The sequence below is a fragment of the Genypterus blacodes genome, unplaced genomic scaffold (genome assembly GCF_046128005.1).
Source record: "Genypterus blacodes isolate CSIRO-AG114 ecotype Tasmania unplaced genomic scaffold, CSIRO-AGI_Gbla_v1 ptg000029l_1, whole genome shotgun sequence".
In the NCBI taxonomy this organism is placed as follows: Eukaryota; Metazoa; Chordata; class Actinopteri; order Ophidiiformes; family Ophidiidae; genus Genypterus; species Genypterus blacodes.
The window spans coordinates 4,668,650-4,690,115 of record NW_027466842.1 but is presented as its reverse complement, the minus strand read 5'-3'; the positions used below and the strand labels follow the sequence as shown (position 1 = coordinate 4,690,115).

General features: G+C 44.6%; 1 protein-coding gene across 1 annotated transcript; it reads right to left on the bottom strand.

Moving 5' to 3' along the window:
* Nucleotides 1-1,183: 1,183 nt before the first annotated feature.
* Nucleotides 1,184-20,250, bottom strand: wnt9a (wingless-type MMTV integration site family, member 9A). The gene is made up of 4 exons (XM_076145098.1): nt 20,083-20,250; nt 7,491-7,750; nt 6,837-7,099; nt 1,184-4,961 (listed from the first exon to the last, which is right to left on the bottom strand). Exons 1-4 carry the CDS (start codon nt 20,175-20,177, stop codon nt 4,401-4,403), a joined length of 1,179 nt encoding a protein of 392 aa, XP_076001213.1. The 5' UTR covers nt 20,178-20,250; the 3' UTR covers nt 1,184-4,400.
* Between the last annotated feature and the right edge of the window lie 1,216 nt (nt 20,251-21,466).

Here is a 21,466-nt window from a genome sequence, read left to right as displayed (position 1 = left end):
ATGGTAACTTTGTTTGACATTGAGGTAAAAAAAAAAAATACTATTCCCAAAGGTAATGTGTTGTATAACGTGACAGAGGCCTTGATAATCAGTTTTACCCTAAATCAAAATAAAATGTCATAGCAGATCGAGGGGCGATCTTGCATGGAACTGTGAAAATCCAACAAGGTCTGTATCAGATTCACATAAACACTTACCTCAGCTATGACGACGTATGACTGATCAGGCAGGTCTGTGTAAGTGAGGTTTGCTCCAATCACCTGTGGCCATTTACTGTAAATAATAGTAGTACCTCAATGGAAAAATACTTCATTTTCCGGGTTGTTATGCCTTTTGTCAGCACTATAAAGCAGTTGTCGGAGCAGATTGCATGTGCGGCATGAAACTTTTATTAACAGACAAACCAAATATGGAAATAAACTTCAAAGAAATAGAATAAATCAAATTGTTGTTAAGAGTTTAACACAATAGGAAATAAACTTGCAATGTCCGACAAAGGCGAGATGAAATGCAGAGGTGTGATTGCTAATAGTCTGCAGGTGAGGGTGATGCTCAGCAGGTGTGTGTGGTGATGCGTGCTGATTGCTGCTGGTGCTGCAGAGTGGACCAGTGTGTGGTGAGTAGAGTGCTTAAAAGATTTAACCTGACAAAGAAAGAAGAGATTTATCACATAGTGGACGTGTTTATAAAGTAATTAGAGCCACGAGTGTAATATAGTGGATGAAAAGTAGAAGGGTTTCATACATTATACTTAACTTTACTCTCTTTACACCTCCACCAGTAACATTGGGGCTCATCTCTTTGTAAATATCTCTTGTAATCCAGGGACTCAACTTTACAGCCTTGTGGTCGAACCCCTGCTGTTGTCTTTGCTAGACTATTTGTTGCTGCAACAAACACCAATACCTTGTGTCTGTGTCAGAGGTTATTGCTTATACACATTCACCTCCCCTAAATAAGCATTTGGTGATATATTATGTGAATGACAACCAAAGTTATTGTTTATAGTTTTCAAATTATACACAAAATTCACTCATTAGCTGAATCAGTCCCTCTAATCATTGTCCTTCTAATCCCGTTTGGACTCACTGTTATTATTGTAATCTTGTAAATAAATTCAAGCTACAATCTTTTAATTCAACTGCATCATTTGAGTACGGCCCAGAAATGAAACCACACAAAATAATTTAAAAATTCATTTATTATTTCAGATTTTTTTCGCCTTTGTTATACAAAGATGTTAAATAACTTAAATACATTCTTACCAGTCATTTGTGATCTGTTTATGCCTACAAGCTATACACATGAGGTAGAGGAAAATAATTTAGGGTTCCCATAAGACATGAATACGTGAACATGGACAAAGCTTTGTTGGTGTGTCACAAACGGAAATATGTGGGCTGGTGTGTATGTGGTTTTTGTTTTTTACAAGCACAGTACAAATCCTAACAAAAAAGTACATGTTAAGTGATCGAAAAGTATGCAAAAACCACCAGTTGAGTCTATATCATGTAGATATTCAATATCATAAGCTGTACTGCTCGATTTGAGTACTTTCAGAAAAGTCTGCATGTGAGAAAAATAAACTGAGTCGATTTTGATTTGTTTGTATGTATTTGTTAGGATTTGTTTTGGGCTTAAACAATGACTAATAATTGCGATATCTACTTGAGTGTATGTTGGGATATGTTTAATGTATACACTGCTTCTTGAAGCCTCCACCCCAGAAGGAACAAACACCCAAAAGAGTAAAAAATACAGAATATAAAATCAGTTTAGACTTTGACGTTATTTACACTAAACACATGCTCATAATATATTTAAAAAATAATTTATTTCTTTTATTTTTTTTCTACAAAATAGAATTTTGTACATGACCCACTGACAATTAAACAGTGCAGACTTTTGGATTCGAAAAAAAAAATGGACGAGTGTGACATCTAAAACCAAACTGCTGCATCATGCTGGAGAATGTTTTTAGTATTATTAGTAATTGTGTACAATTTATAAAGAAAGAAAATGCACACTGTGTGCATTTGGTATTCCTGTCATTTGCCATTGGAGTCCATTCAATAGTAGAGAACCTCAGTCTAAGGCCGAGGAGTGTGTGTGTGGAGAATACAAACACACACCAAAAGCTGTGGGAAGCAGGCATTTATGCTTCCAGTCCCAGCATAGCTATTATGGTTTCCATGTAGCGTGCAAAGTTCTATGTATATGTTTTGACCATCCTTTATTTGGCATGCCTCCTCATATCAAAATGCTTGGAATTCATCTCCTCGGGACAAATAACCCATAAGGCTGTCGAGGGCGGAGCTACAATTTCAACTATCACGATAATCATCTTTAAAGGGAAAGAAACACATCCTGTAGAAGGTAAAAGCCTTTTTCTTTAAGGATGTTTGTTACTGGCGCTCCACCTCAAATGTTATGGCCTATAACATGTTCCTATTGCCATCAATGCCTTTTTAAAATTGCTTGTGAGAGTTGAACATGTGCCTCACTCTTGTCTCTATACCACAGGTGAATAAACCTTTGTTATTTACAAAAAAAAAAGAGATTCTGCACTGCACTGTATCCATAAATACAGATCTTTAAATACTTTAAAGGGCTTTTGGGCTTCAGTGCGTGAATGGCGCTATAATACAAAGCTGGGTCCCTCACTCAGTAGTTAATACACACCTATCTAAAACAAGGCATATAAGGTCCTATATCCTATAGCATTTAACATAATGTTCCAAGAAACTAAGAGCTGAGAATACAATGAAGTATTGTCGTCTGCATTGTTTGCGTGTACAGAGGCATTTCTTACTTTTACTCAAAAAACACAACTCATCTCTTCCAACAACTTCACTGACTTCGGAATGAAGACATCAGGTTTGGAATTAGTTTCCAAAAGCTCCATCTCCACGCACTTTACGTCAATTTGAGGAAGAGAAATATTAGTCTTATAAAATGTATTTATATAAGCAATGAGGCTTAAGCGTTTAACTTCACTTAAGCAATTTTGCAGATGCATCAAGTCAAGATTTCTGTCTCAGTTGCCCCGTACTGGTTGGACTGACTGATGTAAGTAGTGCATGTCTACACACTGGATATGGCTCAATCAAATCGTGGCAGCCGAAGAGGAAAGAAGGATGTGAAATGGTCGGGGGGGGGCTACATTCCTCTAGTCCTCCACAGTTTTCTTTGTAACTTCAAAGTATTAAAAGTAAAACAAAACACGTATGAAGTAGGTGTAAGCTCCATGGAGCCATAGTAAATGATACATACTATTTTTTTTTTTAACCAATGGCTGTTTGAGTCACACCTGGACTGTCTGCTGGTCAAGTGATCATATTTATATTGTTCTCTATTTTCTCCAAATAGGTTTAGTGGTTTAAGTTATTCCCTGAACACTGATTGGCTCACAGCCGAGAATAGCCTAAACTGACTGGTAAAGTTATTTTCTGTTAGCAGTTTACAAACAGCTTCATATTATAATATTGAAAAACAAAATTGAGCATTTCTCTCCCTGTGAAGGAGTAGTCCCAGAGGATCTATAAATTATCCACAGCAAGACGTCGGACACAAGTGTACTGCTTTCCAAAGGGACTTGTCAAAGAGAATTAGGAGGAAAAACGAGCGAGAGCACACAAACAACAAAACATTTGTGTGGTTAGTGGTTTGTTTTAACATAGTTAGATAAGTGGCTTGTATAATATCTTTACAATATAACTGAATCTATGTACATACATATGCAAACACACAACGTGTGTGAGTGTAAATATGTGCGTGTAGAGTAATTCTTACACCCTGTCTTTAGCAGTCTCTGAATATGGTTTTGATTGCCATAGAAGTCGTCATTTGAACCCCCTCCCCTCGCTATCTACTGCCAGCTCACACACACTCAATCACACACACAGACATATACATACACACACACACACACACATACGTTATACCATTCTTCTTTGGGCAAGGCCCAAAATCCAGTCTGTTGGCATTACTGCCCTTGTCCTTGATCCTCATCAGCTAAAGGCTAATGAGGATTTTTGTTGTTTTCTTGCTGTTTTCTCGTGGAAAGAAGCAAATGGATTTCATATGGGAAAGTAGGAAGCAACTCCACAGCCAAAAGCTTGAGATATTGACCCTGTTGTCTGAAAAAGGGTGGAGCATTTAATTCTGCAAACCCCAGGCATGAGGGGCCCCAGGACCTCAGAACCCCACCTACAGAAATCCCTCAAAGTGCTTATTGCTTCTCCATCGGCTTGCTCTCCTTTGTTTGCAGAACGCTGTCCTGACTGTGGAGGCAAATCCTCGGTCGAACCTCGAACAAAATGACCACCAGTCTCTAAAATCACCATTTCCACTCGCTCCGCCGGTCGTAGACCAAATAGGGACTGAGAGAGGCAACCGGTTTACCCTTTGCAGGTGTAGACCTCTTCTCTCTGCGTGCACTGCTTGCATTCGACATAGCAGCACCAGCGCACCTGGCACTGGCAGGGCCTGGTCACTTCTCTGCTTTGGGTATTATGGCCTCGACCGCAACAGATCGCGTCACAGTTCTTGTCCTTGTAGCATTTGCGGGCCGCGGTGCCCGATGAGTATTTGCTGGGTCTACAGAAACTTGGCGAGTCCTCGATGTGGAGCAAATCCATGGTGCGAGGGATCTGATCAGTCAGGCCCGGCAGAGGCTGCAGCTGTTGCTGAGGCTGCTGAGGCTGCTGAGGCTGCTGTTGCTGCTGCTGCTGCTGCTGCTGCTGCTGCTGCTGCTGCTGCTGGCCCCGGCCTGTGGAGATTTCCCCCTCGCCCGTGGCTTCGTTGGTGGAGCTTCCGACCTTGATGGAGGTCTCGTATCGCTGCTTCAGCTGCTTGCCGATCTCGTGGAAGGGCGAGAGCTGCCTCCAGCAGGTCTGGACGGTGCAGGAGCCGGAGACACCGTGGCACTTACAAGTGGTCTCCACTCCGGCTTTGATCACCTAGTTGAGTGAGAGTACAAATAATGTTAAAGCCATGAAACATCAGAGGAATGTAATGAAAGTTTTTGAGTGCGGCTTTGTTTGGTAAGCACGATTCAAAGAGCCAAATAACCCACAAAAAGATTAAATTTACTACCATGAACCTAATTTTAAACGAGGACAATTTAATACTTTGTCTAAGGCGTTTTATTAAAGTACTTTATCATACAAAACACAGAGCAGATGAATAAACGCTGGTGGGAAGATTGATTTTGTTGTGATAATCACAGATGAGAGATTTTGATTAAACTCAACAACTGTCATTATTATAAGTGAGGGGAGGTTATTGCTGAATAGAAGATCCATTCAAGAAACTTTAATACGTAAACACTGAGTGCTGCTGTGGGGCTTTTCAAAATCCAAAGATTGATCATCCCAAACATCCAGTGTGGCAACACAGACATAACAAAGAGAGCAAGTCATGCAAACAGCTGGAACGACAGGGTTAACTTCAATCTTTTGTTCCGTAAATTCATCCATAATTGCATGTGAAACAGCCCCTGAGATCAGCTGAAAAGACCGCCGCGCGTTATTATAACAGCAATCGACCTCTTTGCGGTCGGCCAAAGTTCACTGGTGCATCAACCGCGCTGTTAAAAGCATAGTGTGAAAATGGATGGCAATAACACATTGTCCTCACTCGGGTTTGGATTGCATCTACGGTTCTATTTCACACACTGTGAAAGACGTCGGCGGATAGGAAGTGCGCCTTCACCACACGAGCAGTTGGAGAAAATCCGATCGGTCAGCTTTTAAAAATGTGGGAGGGGGGGGTGGTGAAGGGACGGCTGGGGCGCGGAGGCGAGCACATTCCTGATTCGTCCTTCACACGGGACTCCATCCCTAATGCGGTCGGTACACCTCATTACACGCGCAAATCAAACAAAGCGCAAAAACAATGTTGTAAATCTTTTATCGCAAATAAAAATCTCTCGAGGGGCGACGCGCGGCGGAGCCAAGCTGAGGAGGAAGAGCGCGCGCCGGCCTGTTGGGAGAGGTTTGTGTCTGCTAACATTTGGGAAACGCATGCCTCTGCTATAATTCATGTTGAGACTCAAATGAAAAAGGCTACGGTATGAGAAACTCCGAGTCAAAAGTAACAGATTCCAGACCTTTCGTTTGCTTTGGCCCGGGCGATTAAGGCCATTCCCTCGTTTTTATTTTACTATTAAAATCACTTCCAAGACGAAAAACCCGTAGCTGCTCACCGCAAACAATTGCTGAATATCGCCAGAGCATAAATGACTCATTGCCCATCTAATCCGAGCGAGAAAACCAAATATTGATGAACGAGCACTTTTAGATTTCACTAAATTTAGCCGTTACATAAATCATTCTCGGTCTCTTTCCTCTGACTGCACGGAGATGCTTGAAACCTCCTTAAAGAACTTTATTATTATTATTATTAGACGTTCTTCACACAAATCCCTTTGGATGGAGACGTCGACCAACACTGTAATGTTTGAAGTTCATATTAGAAACGTAAGAGCAGAGATATGGTTGTAGATCAGGGATAAGGCGCACAATGGATTGGCACTTTACGACTGTTTATCTACGTAATTGCACAGAACTCTGGCCGCATTGTATTATCGCAATTTTCCCACCATTCATCTTGATTCGAGTGAGACTTCCTGACTGCCCCGGATGAACTCTGACCTGCTTTCACACCGCGTCTCCTGTTGGCTACATGTGCACTTTACTGTATCTGTTCGTTTCAGTAAGCAATTAAAGCTAACAAACAATTAGCTAGCTATTACTACCTATTTGCCTTTAATTCCTCTAGTTTCCGGATATCACCACTCAGATGCTTTGATGTTCGCCGGCCGCGTTGTTTACCTTCATGCCCACGTTGGTGTTGTGCATGTCCACGCGCGCGCGGAGGTCTTTGTTGGAGCGTTTGCCCAGGAAGTCCTTCACAAACTTGTTGGCGTATTTCAGGTTGTCGCCGCAGCCGCCCCACTGCCACGCCTTGCGGTTCTCCAGGTCGGGCGCTTCGTCGCACGTGCAACGCTCCATCCGCCCGGCGCTGCACGCTTTGGCCATGGCGTGGGTCAGGCCCGCCGAGGAGATGGCATACAGGAAGGCCGTCTCTTTAAACCCTGCAGAGGCGAACGGGGGGGGGAGAATGTGAGGAATGAGAAGCTGGAGAGTGCAGAAATACCAGGCTTGCTTTCAGACTGGAGAAGGAAAGAGCGGCAATACATCAGGAAATTCCAAATCTGTCTTGATCTAGACAAAATACAGTACAAAGTACTTTCTAAGACATTTTTAGGGTTTGTGACTTATTCTTTATTGGTGTTTAATAATTTATAAGTGTTTTGAGGATGAGTCTACTCCTCTAACATGATTTAATTTCCCAATTATTAATAATTTTTTGCATCAATCAAGTCACAACGGTAAATATTAAGATTGTGGTCCAGATGTTCAAACTGCTCCCTGGACGGTCCTGCTAAAGAAGAGTTATATTGCATTAGTCTCATCCGCCCGTACCTCTCTTCAGTATGTTGGCTCTGTGGCGCCCCTCCAAGGTGCAGTTCCACCTCTCAAAGCGGAATTGATACTGGCATTCTAGGGCGCTCATGCTGATGGCCTCGATCAGGGTCTCCGCCACGCCCGGGTCTCGTCTGCACATCCTGCGCTGCTTCTTTTCCAGTTTGAGCCGGTCGCACAGCTTGTAGTGGGCCCTGCCCACGTTCTCCTCTGGTAGAGAGTTCAGTGGCAGGATGGACAGCGGCTCATTACCTGTCAACCTAGAGGGAGAAGATCACACACGAACACACACGCACAAATACAGTCCAGTCAGTTGAAAAGTTGCATAGGGAGAGAGTGGAAACATCTTGATAAAGTATCCAATAAAGTTCAGGATGCTGACCTTCCTGGATAAACAATAAGAGTTTCAAAGATATACTACATAAACAGCACAGGAAGAACAGCCGGGGCATATAATGCTCCAAAGTTTGGTTAATGTTCAAATGAATTCAGCTGTCATCTCTTCAGGTCAGAGCCGAGTTCAGTGGTTAATGTTCAGGGGAATTCAACATTTGCTGGAGATTGGGATCAACCTCCAACACAGGCGTGTCTGTGTATAGAGCAAATTCTCCGCAGAGGAGGAAGAGTTCTTTCTTTTCATAAGACACTGACACTGTTTTGTCTCTGTTGGCCATCTTTCCCCCAAACCAAGTTGCAGCACCTGCGCTGCCTGTAGGGTCCAGCACTCCAGTTTGACTTTAGAAAATCTATATTATGACTGCTAAAGCCCTCAGCTGGTATGTGGACATATTTTTAAACAACGCGCACAGAGAACGTCACAGTCGGGCCGCAAGCATATGTGAGACAGTAGCCAAGGAAAGAGTCGGTTTAATATTTATATCACAACCTCAGGGGGGATTATGATTCACAACAGGAGCGTCCAGATTTAGGTCACACACTGGCGTTATAGAATTCCCAAAGAAAACGTCCAGTGTTCATTATCTCAAAACATTTGAAATATATAACGAGCCTGACTTTGAGTTCTAAACATGTTATGGAGAACATGTGGTAGACTTGCACGCCTTTTGTCAGTTTATTTAAGGGAAGCGTATATAAAACACACAAGCGTGGACTGCCACATAGTTGGCCAAACCAAAGACCAGCGTTCTGAGGTTGTGATGGGGAAAGCAGAGCATTATTTTCATAAACACACGCAGGGGACATGACTGTCAGCCTGTGACCATTTTGGTCACAGCAACTGACAGGATTGGCAGAGTAGTTGTTCATTATGTGTAATTTCTGGCCTCCTTTACACCCTTAAAGTGAAACTGAAGAATAAATGGATTTACAGAACTCACAAAAGCACAATTCCTCAGGCGCGTACGCCTTAGCACGGAACTTATTCCTTTAAAAGACACCGTTGTGCTGTGATTGACGTCTTCTCCGTTGCTGCCTCGATACAATACGACAATCGGAGATACGCTGAATCCGCTGCACATATTTATCATGAAAGTGAGCGGAGAGAAGGTTAAACACACAGATTTGCATTTATTTACAGAGGGAGGGAGAGATTTGTTTACATAATAAGGATTTTCTGGTGTTTTTAACCAATGTGACCATATTGTTGATCACATTCATCCCATTGAACTCCATTGTAATCTTCAAAAGTGCAGCGTTGCATAAAGCTAAACAATCCGCCTCGACATCTTTTATACCTCATTTTTAACTTGCATAACACAACTTCAGATCGACATACATCAACGACAGAGCTAATACCCGGATCGTGCTCATTCCTACTCCAGTGGAAATGTTGACGCAAAGTAAATCAGTTGGAGGTTCAGATAAATGACTGTGCAAAGTACTACAAAGCGGCCGGTGCAAATTCTTGGGCAGGGACTGAGTGTGAACAACAACCTCACCACAGAGCCAATACGCTCTTACGAACCGAGTGAAGCAGAAGCGCGACGCGATCTTAAATGAATTCTGTTTTTGACTGGGTTGCAGTTTCCAGCGAGGCTTTTGTCGCCTCTCACTTCCCCGCTGAGCCTGTGGAAGAAGGTCGCAGGAGTCCTTCAACTGGAGATTTGTTTTAATAGGTCCAATAACTGACTGAAGTGTTTCCCCTTCACTGCTCACTTTCTCACCAATGGACTTAATAGCTCACATATGCTGTGTGATATTGTCTTTTAAACGCATTCGGGGGGTTGAGAGCTATGTGGAATCTGAGCAGTCAAATCCAAAAAGGAGGCATCAGGATCGGCTTTCAGATTGGGGCAAATGGTTTCCTTTTTACAAAGCATGTTTGCCTTTCCTTAACTTGTCTGACAGCTATGAATTTTCTAATGGAAACCTGGCAAGCTGCGTCTTGACAGAGATTACTCCCCCAACACACTTAAGGAGTCAAAAAAAAAAAGAAGGTATGGTCTGAGACGTACAGTGTCAGCAGCACACAATGCATGAAAACTATGCGTCTCTGAAAGATCTGACATTTCCACCGTAATCGTTTCATCGTTGGTCAAATCCACAATGTCGAGGAAAGTGCCAGAGTCAACGATTCCGTTTGACCCGGGAATGTTGCATATGGCTGACATTTGCTCCGTTACGTTTCAATGGCGGGCGAGAAGTCAAGGATTGAATGATGGCGCCACGTGGAGTACCTGTCTAAATCCCTTTGAAACGCAAAAATCACATAAGTTGGAGGCATTAGTCAAATCCACCAGGCACCAGGAGGCAATTTAACAAACCTGCACAGATTAAGTGAAATTTGTGCAGGTAGTATATATACAGTAGCTTAGCAGAGGAGATTGGAGTGACAAGTGGTGGTCTTAATTTACTCCATGCCATTGTCATGACGCGCACATTCCTTTTTGGACACGCATGCTCACGCGTATCAGTGTCAAATCTTCCGAAAGCCCACATGCCTGCCAAAACAAGGCAACCCTTCAAACTGTCTGTGTGACGTCTGTCTGTCTGAGGCACAGAGAGAGAGAGAGAGAGAGAGAGAGAGGGGCTGAGAGGAGCTGGATTGAGGCCAACAATGACATGACACTGATCTCAGCGCTACCGTCTCTGTGGCTCGCACACAAAGACACGTCTCCAGCTACGAAGACAGCCCGGGGGCAAAGCCCAGATAAGCGAGACATCTCCAGAGCTGAGAAACACTGCGGCTCTCCGGAGAAGAAACCACTGGCTGACACTCGCTCCTGTGTCTGTGTGTGTGTCCAGTCTTTGCCAGAGCAGAACATCGATAAACGGTATCACAGATGTCCTCTGATTCCTCTTCTTCTTCTTGGCTTTGCGAAGAAGAATCTTTCAGTGAATGAACTTTCTGGTATTTTACACGGACTCGTCTCGGATATTTCTTCTTAACTTACGCTTTTGCGGGATATGAGGGATAATATTTTTGCTGGATGCAGGACCGTCGGCCCCTGCTGTCACACAAAAGGGTCAAAGCCGCACATTCCAGTACGGTGATCTGGGAAAAAAGGTTACACTGCTGTTTGCTGAGGAGTGAACTCATTCAACTTGGGAGGGAGAAAAAAAAGAAGCAGAAATGTGGTTTAATCGCACACAAATCTGTATGAATCTGAACTTATCTGATCAAAAAAGGTCAATAATCCGTAACCTTACAACAACTTGTCAACCACACATCATCTCTGACAGCCAGGGAAGCTTAGAAAATATAGAAAGCAGTGGAGCGGCCAGTTGATTAGTTCGAAAAAAATCAATCATCTGATAATCAATAATAAAATGCATCATTAATTGCAGCCCTGACGTGAAGTGCAGTATCTCCACCACGCCGTGTTATGATGTCGGATCATGCAACTCTCTGTTTTCACATCATGGACCATTTTCCCGACGGTATTTTTGTTTGAGGTGTTGGCACAGCAACACCATCTACACATGGAATATAACACTAACATATAAAATTCATTATTATCCTACGTGAGGTGGGATTCTTGCTGATGTTTGCTCAGCTTTAGCTTTTTTCCACACACACACACACACACACACACACACACACACACACACACACCCTTGCACACTTCTCACAGGCATCCCCCGGCCTTCTCAACGGCCTCTTCCCCCCCCCCCCCCCCCCGCACATTTTTGCCTCCTCCGCTGTCTCTCGCTGGCTAACGCTGCAGTTTGTTTGGTCCTCTCGCTCGGCCTGTCAGCGCCTCCCATTGCCCGTGACATTTACTTTATATACATTCTCCAATGCGCCGGGTTCAGTGAAAACGCCTCATTTCACACCGCGGAGCCTCCGAGTCCATCCCTCAGGGAAATCATTGACTAGCACTAAACTTCGCCATCATCACTCCCTCTCTGGATTTACATTACAGCCCTGGAAGTGACCCGCAGTGCTGCAGTGTTCTACAGCTGGTAATTCTGCTCATTTTCCACTGGTTTGGTATGTAAGTAGTTAAGAATTGCATATGGAGGTGAAATAATACCTCACTCCTTAGATAGTGGAAAACATATTACCGCTGGTTCTTTACCTCTCTTGGCCTACTTGCTCTATGAATAAGCTACCAATGCCAATCGTAAGTGTAAGTGAGTGTAAGTGTAAGTTCACAACCATAAATAAACAAAGGCAGCTCGGCTCATATGGAATCAATTAGAAAGCAGGAGGATGTGCACCCTATGCTGAGTCAGCTTTTGCTTTTGCAGGATAAAGTTGACGTTCAGATTCACATCCTGCAAATATGTGCAATTAAAAATGAGGGCACGTGATGTAACCGACTGATTTACCTCATCTTAATGTGTTGCGTATTTGCATTTATGTATTCGTCTGATCCATCCAATAGATACTTTATTGACACTATGTTGGATAAGGATCCTGGCATCGTTGAGCGACAAAGACGTTTGGCAGATTTCTCCATTTCATTGCCGCCGCCGCCGCCACACAAGACTAACAGGTGCTGTTTGTGTATGTAGTTACATTATGTATGCGTGAATGCGTGCGTGCATGTGTGCATGCGCGTGCACGTGCCTACTACCTTAAGTCAACACCTATAAGAGTCGGCGGTGGCTGAACGCGCCCAGGCAGAAAAGCACAAAAGCCACAGTTTCTCCATTAGTCTGAACTTGCAGTTTGTGTGGTCTGCTGTCTCCTAGATCACCACCCCCCCCCCTCTTCCTCCTCCTCCTCCTCCTCCTCCTTCAGTTTTTCCTCTTCTCGTGAGGCAGCTCTCCCAACTTCCACTATTCCCACCGGTCAATAAGTCTAAACGAATGCCAATCATTCCGTCCAGCTGTTGGCTCAAAACAAAGCCTCCCCTAGACAAAACCACTACTGCCTACAAAAGCAGATAACAGGTCAATGACAGACGTGAACACGTGTCCCTGAACGCACCGTGTGCTACTTGGTCTCAGTAAATGTCCTGAACTTCCCTCATCTAAAAGAATCCTGTTAAAATAGTTGGTGAAAAGTGTTCATTAAATTAATTTGTGTGGTAAATTAAACTATGCTGCACTCACGTCTTTCTCTCACTTATTCTGCTTTCTTTAAATGCTCCATTTTCAGGGGAAAAGTAGTGTGTGTTTCTCAGAAATGTTGGATGAACTTCAGACCACCCTGCCCAGGTCCCATCTGGTGTATCACAGGCCGGGGCTGTGCCAGAGGTAGTAGGAATGTATATGTGTGTGTGTGTGTGTGTGTGTGTGTGTGTGTGTGTGTGTGTGTGTGTGTGTGTGTGTGTGTGTGTGTGTGTGTGTGTGTGTGTGTGTGTGTGTGTGTGTGTGTGTGTGCGCGCGCGTGTGTGCGTGTGGTGTTCTCCCTCTGGTCCACTCTAACTAAGGCTGACACCGTGCTCCAAAGCTTAAACATGAATTATTGAAGAAACCATGATTCAGTGTCAGATGACTTTCTGGTCCGGGATAATCTCCGGGCTATTGTCAATCGCCGAGACGACTATGAGACACAAATTCTGCGCCGTATTCCAATGAATCACACAGATCCCATTTACCCCCCCACACACACACACACACACACACATATCCCACCCCTGACGGCTAAAGTGACACTGTTCATTTCCCAAGCCATTAAAGCCAGAAACAGTGGAAAGACTAAACGATTATGTATGAGGCTAAGATAAGATTAGTCACTGGTTGAAAGCGCCGGGTGTTGTGACTTCTCCTAACAAGCTGTGACCGAGACAGTGCAGTAACATGACAAAAAAAAGGGAACTTTGGGAGTCATTATTTGTTGAGTAATGTGCTTTTTTTCCTCTTCTGCGTAGCGGGAACGAGAAGTCGAGAAGCGGTGATAGTCACAGAGCGGGGGGTGAGGGGGGTGAGGGGGAGTCTGCTATCTTGAACGAGTTAACTCAACAGGATATGACCCAGCATTATGTCATCTGCTGTCCCTTCTGGTCATTCACAGCCCACAGAGGCGGTGTCAGACTTCTCTCTCGAATGCCCTGACCTGGTCAACTTCTTGCACATGTATGCACTTTGTAGACGTTTTAACTGTGACTGACACTCTGGATATTTTCTTAAAATCCAGTACAAGGCATCCATAACTGTTTTCTTTCTTGTTTTTTTTTTAAACAAAAAGTCCCCGTCGTATAAATTACTGTGCAGATTATGTTTTTAATGCACAGCAGTGACTACAGGCAGGGGTAGCGAAGCAGCGGGAGTGCAGGACCTGGGTTTGGGAATGGGAGTGTGGGGCATGGTAAGAGGTTTAACTGCTATGTGAGAACTCGAGGCTTCTAAAAGGTAAGCAGCTCAGTCATAGTCACTGTGTGACTGGCACAGATCGGGCGTGCAGCAGTGTCCGCATGACTCCCCCCTGTTCTACCTTACACCATGGCACCATGAACACCCCTGTACCAGCACACTGACGCACCAAACACGTTCAGGCACACACACACACAATGCACTCTGCCATTCGCACATGCCGACACAAGAATTGGTGCAAGAGTGGAGTAACTCATTCAAATGTGTGCAAGAAAATCTACAAAGTCACATTTCCCGCTGTTGTTTCACTCTGGGCAAAGGTGCTTTTGTGAACAAACTGGGCGTGCAAAGTCAAAGCCGCCAATGTAAAACAAAACAGTAGCCGGATTGAATCAGTCACGCGTCAGTAAATGCAAGTGGCCAGAGTTTATTATTAACGTTTATTTGATGTTACTGCTGAGAGATAATGCTTCTCAGCCATGAGAGTCTAAACTGTACTCCACAGAACGTACATTTGAAACCAATGTCAGTGCTGTGATGAACGCCGACGTGAACTTTGAATGTGCGGCAGTAAATTCCACGTTAAACCTGCTTAAGTGTGGTTATTTTGCCTAATTTCCAGAAATGCTCCCCAGCTGCACGGATGAGTTTTCTGTGCAAGTAAGAGCAACGCATTTATTGCCTGGAGGGAGAATGATTGATCCTTGACAGTCTATTCACAATTAAAAGCAAACATGAAAGTGATGCAAATGGGCCATTTTCAGCCTGAGACAAACAAAATTCCCTTGGGGGTGATCACATGTGAAAGCATCTTACCAGGCTCAGGCCCATTCATGTCTTTGTGTGAAATTGCAGTAATTTACTCGCGGAGTCATAAAGACTGTGTCCATTCTCCAACTAATGCTGAGGCTTTATAGATAAATATCCCAGACTTTAGTCTATGGAATAACACCCCTTTGGCAAACACACACACACACACACACTCGACGTCTCCAGAGCATGTAAGGTCAGGCTCACGTGGGATTGTGTTTATGGAGGATAATCCAATATAGTGTAGTACATGTCAAACCTGCCTTTTTTTGGAACTGAATAGCTGATCCTCTTTGAACTTTTCCACATTATACATCCTTACAAACCGGTGTATGATGAGATTAATAACCAATATCTTACATTGATTGATGAGGGGAGATTAGGCGCTCGTCTCTGTTGACAATGTGATCGTGATCCCTCAAAGTGAGACGCGAGAAATGTGCAGATATCCCTCCAAACACTAAGTCAATCTGCTAATCCTGCCAGTTGCACAGTAGCACGTTTCTCTTTCATCCCCACAAACCAGGCAGAGAAACTGGCCTGTGGTCAAGCATGGAAAACACAGGACATAGCGGTCACGCTAACTAGCATCATCTCATCAATCCCTTACCACTAAAACTATCTTGAGTCTATATTAGTTTTCCTGTTTTGCAAATTACCCGTGTCTCCAGGCCCATCTGCAAAGGTCATCAAGCGTGAACAGCTTTCACCAACAACTGTTTCCTTCCCATATCTTCTGCCCGTCCACCAGAAGTGTGTGAGTGCAGCGAGCTGGTGTGGGACCGAGCTTGGAGCTGCCGCCCTTTTAAAATCCAATATGTCTTCGCTGCGGTCTCTCCAGCATGCCGATGACACCAGAACCAGAAGTCCTTCGGATATGAGTGGGCCAAACACATTTTAAAAGCCTCACCAAACCATGTAATCTTCAAAATATACAGTACAACCATATTATTATACAGTATGAGCCCCATAACAACCCACTACAGACACCACTGAAACCTTCATAACAAAAGGTGTATACCAAGCTAACAGTTTCATGATTCAACCTGTAAAATAAACAGCGCTATTGTGTAGCGCTCTGTTTCCAGGGGACATGACGTTCTGCGCTAGAAAGTGATTTTTTTGCTTATGTTAAAATACGTTTGGTACATGACATGAATGCTGGCCACAAGCAGGCGCATGTGGGACTGTTTTTCCTTTCCTAAAATACTTTTACAAAGACTTGGCTGGCTTTTGATTTGATGTTTTTACATTTCATTTCCCACTCTCCTATGGTTACAAAGTGTTGATTGAGGACAATCCTGCTCTCTCAGAACACACTGCACCACCCAGTGGCATCTGCAAGCATAGCAGGCTTTGCACAGGGGATGTCACAGGCGCAGAGCACTAACAAAGCAAGGCTTAGCTCCAAATCCAGACGTATCAAACAGAAATTTAAAGAAAACAAAGCTCTCTTTTTCTTCAGAAGGCCTGCGGTCTGTTATCTAAGCCTCCAGGTTTGCGTGATCTCATCAGGCTCCATGGTCACACCAGCCGTGCTGAGAGAATCCTATCTTCTTGGCTCTCTGTAAAGTGATACCCCTTGAGGTGTGGCTGTAGCCACAGGATATCCTATGAAGTTGGGAAATCCCTCTATCGACGGTGCTCCCCGCCCTGCTGCACGTCAGGCCTAATCAGTCCTTAAGGCCTGGTAATGAGATGCCCGCCACCACTGTCTGCCAGGCAACGCCAGCCTGAGCCCACACTAACTCTGCAGCTCCTAATGAGTGGTAATCACCCAGCAGCTCCCCACAAACCGCTGCTGGGATGCCGGCACGCACATGAGGCGGTCGGACGGAGAGATGGGAGGGGAGACAGAGGAGGAACCAAAGGAAATGTTTACATGGAGCCACTTAAATAACAGCTCGTTACATCCCGGCGCTGTGCGGGAGAAACGAGGCTCTGCTGCTTCAGCTTCCAAAACGCACCAGTGTTTGATATACACCAGGAACTAATTCAGCTGTGTGATAAAATCTTTTTACAGCTGCATACTGAAAATCGCTCCACCTAAGTAAATTTACACACATCCCATTTGTTAGCGTGTTGTGTTTGGCATCCCGCCTCACTTAATGGAGCAGTGAAAACAATAACACCATCTGAAACGTCATCTGCTCTGCTTCGCGAACAAACTGATGATTGTGAGTTTAAAGCTGTTGAAATGATTACGTGATAAGTAATCGCGTCGGTCATATTTGCTTCTTTCCGGATTGTGTGCGCCTGGTAAATCCCAGCAGGACGGTCGCGGGCAGTTTTCCTGTAAAAGTTGCACATGAGCTAAATAAAAACAAACTCCTGACTCAGTGTTGGAGCTCGTATTCGGCACAGTTTACAAGACCGCACCGTGACATGCCTCTTTACCAAAACACACATTTTTAAAAAGGAAATGGAGCACTCTGGCTCTCCTGGACGTGACCTCTGAAGGGGTCAAGCAGGACCAAAACAAATCACACACCACCCCCCCCCCCCCCCCCCCCCTACGAGAGTTTACAGAATTTCTGCTCCGTGTCGGTACTGTTAAGTCAACTCGTGAAAGCCTTCGCAAACATCTCCGGTTGTGGCTCTGATAACGGATTTAGGAGGACCAGCACCTGCCACAACAGGCAGAAGGGAAGAAAATGAGCACTCGCATTCTTGTGGCAAAGGATGACAATTTAAGCGGGTGCTCGACTACGCCAGGAATCCCACCCCACCCTCAGCTGCGCAGACTATGGGCAGGAGAGATTGTGTTTATGTTACACTTACGCTCCACCGCACTGTGGAAATTGGGTATGCAACATTGACCCTCTATTTTGAGTAAATCAGTACCCAGGAGGCCCTCGGATGCCTCGTGCTCATGGAATATTTATTTGGAAAGGTTTGTGTTTGTATGTCCTACACTCTGAGCCGTGCTGGACAGTGTCGGAGTGTCACCGGTGTCTGATTTCTGGGGGGTAGTTGGCTGCGTAAGGGTGGGCGGCCACACTTTGCATGTATCTGTGTCACCTGTGCTAGGGTCTTTTCTGTGTGTTTCATGTTCTTCGCCTTTGCAGAGCTAAATCATTCACCGGCGCTCATTCATATTCTCCTTCTCATTGAGCCGTGGAATAATAAATCTGGAGTACTGTAATACCACATGTCTCTCTGCGCTACAGAGGCCACAGATAGAGAACAGACTGACAGAGGGAATTGGAAACAAGCGCTAACTGAATAAGTAAATATGCATTACCATTAGAAATATTAAGGCCGACGCGAGGGCCAATTTGGCACGTCAACCTTCATATGGGCTGTAGGCTACGAGCGACACTGCGAGAGAGAGAGAGGGAGCGAGGAGGAGACGGAGGTCCACGGTCACGATGTGGTCTGAAATCAAAACCGCGGGCCGACAAGAGACGGATTTCATACTCGCACCGGCGTTAGACACGGGCTGGGCTGAGATATTTCCATCATACAGAGCTCTCGCAGGTGCCATATGCTTGCATCACCCACTTTCCAAACGAGTGCCAAGACTTTGTTACACACCCAAGAAAACACTCTGTTACACAGAGAGGTGACACGCCAGATCCAAACGATAACGATCCAGTTTACTCACACCGCTTTGATTCATAGGGTAAGTCAATACCTGGTAAACACTTTTAGACCTTTTCGCGATAATCTGTCCATCCAGGAGTCAGGAACCAGTCTAACAGGCCCTTGGGGGGGGGGGCGCGTCCTGTGCTACCTACACACTCACAACAGCTCCCTTATCGCCTAATACTCACGGATCCCACGTGGTGCACATACCTGCCATAAATCTGACTCTGCTGGAACGGCTTCAAGCGTCATCACTCCACAGGCCGCAGCGGTCATTTGTCTCTACATCCATCACACAGAGACAAAACAAAAGATGCCGCTCGGTGGGATCTCAACTTTTAAGTAGGGAGAAAGGGGGAAAGTTTGAGTGATGAAGATGAAGCGTCACGTTTCGGTGGCTGAACCAGGTGAAACACAGCCGCTCGCTCGCCCGTTCCCTCGCTCTCTCGCCTGCCCACCTGTCACACTGACTTCATTAGAGTGACCTCAGCTTCTCCTCCTCAGTGAAGTTCACACACGCGAACAACTCTGAAGTAAAGATCGTAGCGACTACACCTAAAATATGAGGCGTTCACTGGCAAAGAAATATATACAGTATACACACACACCCTGCATGTGCTCTTTCTGAAATTAAACATTATTGTGTGTATTTCTAAGGTGAATTTCCCAACACGTGTTCCAACTGTTTTCAAACCTGGTGGAAGCGGCAGAAAGTCGTTCTTTTGCCAGAGTTGTGTTATGTTTATGCTGGATGGGGATTTTTCTGTGCAAGCTGAGCAGACGTTTCGGCCACCGGTTCAGTCAGTCAAGATTTGCTTTATTGTTACCAGCTGTGGAGTCTGAAGCGTACAGACACACACAGAGAGAGAGGGGGGGGGAGAGAGAGAGAGAGGGGGAGAAGGAGAGAGAGACACACACTCACCTTTCGCTCCCGGGTTGTTTTCAGAGTCGACTGAGGATATAATGGGTTTTTTTTTTTTTTTACAAGTGTTTCAGCAATAATAATCACACACCACCGCTACCTGCCATTCAAACGTGCCAGAATGTTACAATGGGCGCTGGCTCAATTGACAAGGAAAGACTTTGGGGTCAGAAATGGGACCCGGCCAAGATCGTGCTTTATACTGCCAAGGCCGCCTGGAGTCAAAAAAGAAATAGATGATGTTTGCTGTGTTACGGGGTTGAATACCTGCTGACACTGCTCGTCACTGAAATTCGAATTGTCAGCGCCTCCGAATCATCAACCTGCTGCAGCCTGCACGCACCCGGCGAGTGACACCTCAACTAAACCGTAGGTGAGTTGGGGGGGGGATATTAACCGGGGAGGGAGGGAGGGAGGAGGTGGTGCGCGTATACTTATAGAACAAGTCAAAAGCTGAAGTTTATCTTAGGACAACGTTCAAAAAAGTGCACTCTTCTGTAAATAAAACCAGGAATCTATCACAGATCAATGAGAGGAGCATCTTTCTTGATCATCCCCTCCCCTTCCCTCCAGTGTTTGTGTGTGTTTGTGTGTGTGTTTGCTTACCCGAAATACGCTGTGGCTGGTCCGGGCAGGTTGAGAAGATATGAGACTATGACTGTGAACGATAACCATCCCAGGAGTAGGTGTCCATCCAGCATTTTGCTGCGGCTCTAGGGCAGATCATTTCGTTTCTCCTGAGTAGCTGTGTGAAATCCCTGGTTGGACGCTCGGCACCTCTTATACGGGGAGAGGAGCTCCGCCGCCACCGCGCTCCTCCCATCAGGCATGAGGGAGAGAGAGAGAGAGAGAGAGAGAGAGAGAGAGAGAGAGAGAGAGGGAGGGAAGGGAGGGAGAGAGAGAGAGAGCGAGAGAGTGAGTGAGTGAGTGTGAGTGAGGTGGACTGATTCATAATTCACTCTCATATTTCATAGATAATTCCTCTTCTGTTGTACTTTGCTTTAATTTACGATTGGCGCTCGTCCTCTAAAACCTCCTCCGTGGTGCGTTCAAGTGCCATATACTGTCAGTGTTTATCCTTGCCTGAGGTCAGTTTGAATGATAGAACACTTGTTTACCTTTTCAGTCAGTGACAATTTATTTCCAGCCTGAAATCGGTTCAGTCCGGCAGCAAAGCGAAGCTGCAGCAGCAAGAATAAAGCAGTTTCTTCTGTATATACTGTTGCTGTATGGAAATGTAAATACTCCACAAAATGACTTCATGGAGTTCACTTCTCCACGGGACTGTGCCTGTGTTGATTCCATCAGTGAAAAGGGGCATTTACAGCAGAAGGTGTCCATGATTTGTAGGTTTTGGTTAAAGATTGTCCCTTAGTTAAATATCAGTCTGGTTTTGCCTTTGAGCCACACAGTGATCAGCTTTTCTAACCACATGTGCGGTGTTGAGTTCACGTGTAGTTCACAATCACGACTGCAAGTTTGTCTGCAAATATGAGCGTGTAGCAGTTTCACAAGAGCTGAAGACAAAACCTTTCCATCAATTTGCAAAATACAATATTGAGAACCGTAAATCAATTGGCAAACTATCAATCTTTTGGAGTAATCAGAAGCGGTTGGCAGGCCTGCGCTTGAAAAATATTTACTCTTCCTACGCGTTTCATTGCATCAGATATGGAGATTACGAAAATGTTGAGTAACTGTCACAGTAAACAGTTTCAAACATGCAAGAAGAAGATCAAAAAAACACAATAAGTACCTTCAGCTGTCACTTAAACATACTGTATATTGTTTGATTCTGTCTCAAAATAACATTAACATTAATAACAGCATCCTATGAATACTGTCTTAAGATACATAATAGCTTGTAAGATCACAGTTTGTTTCCACTAGAACAATAGCAGTAAAATAAACATCAATTTGAGGTTGTAAAGCATGAAGCAATAGAGATTTATTGACTCAACTGACCTCTCGATTTGTAAATAATAACCTA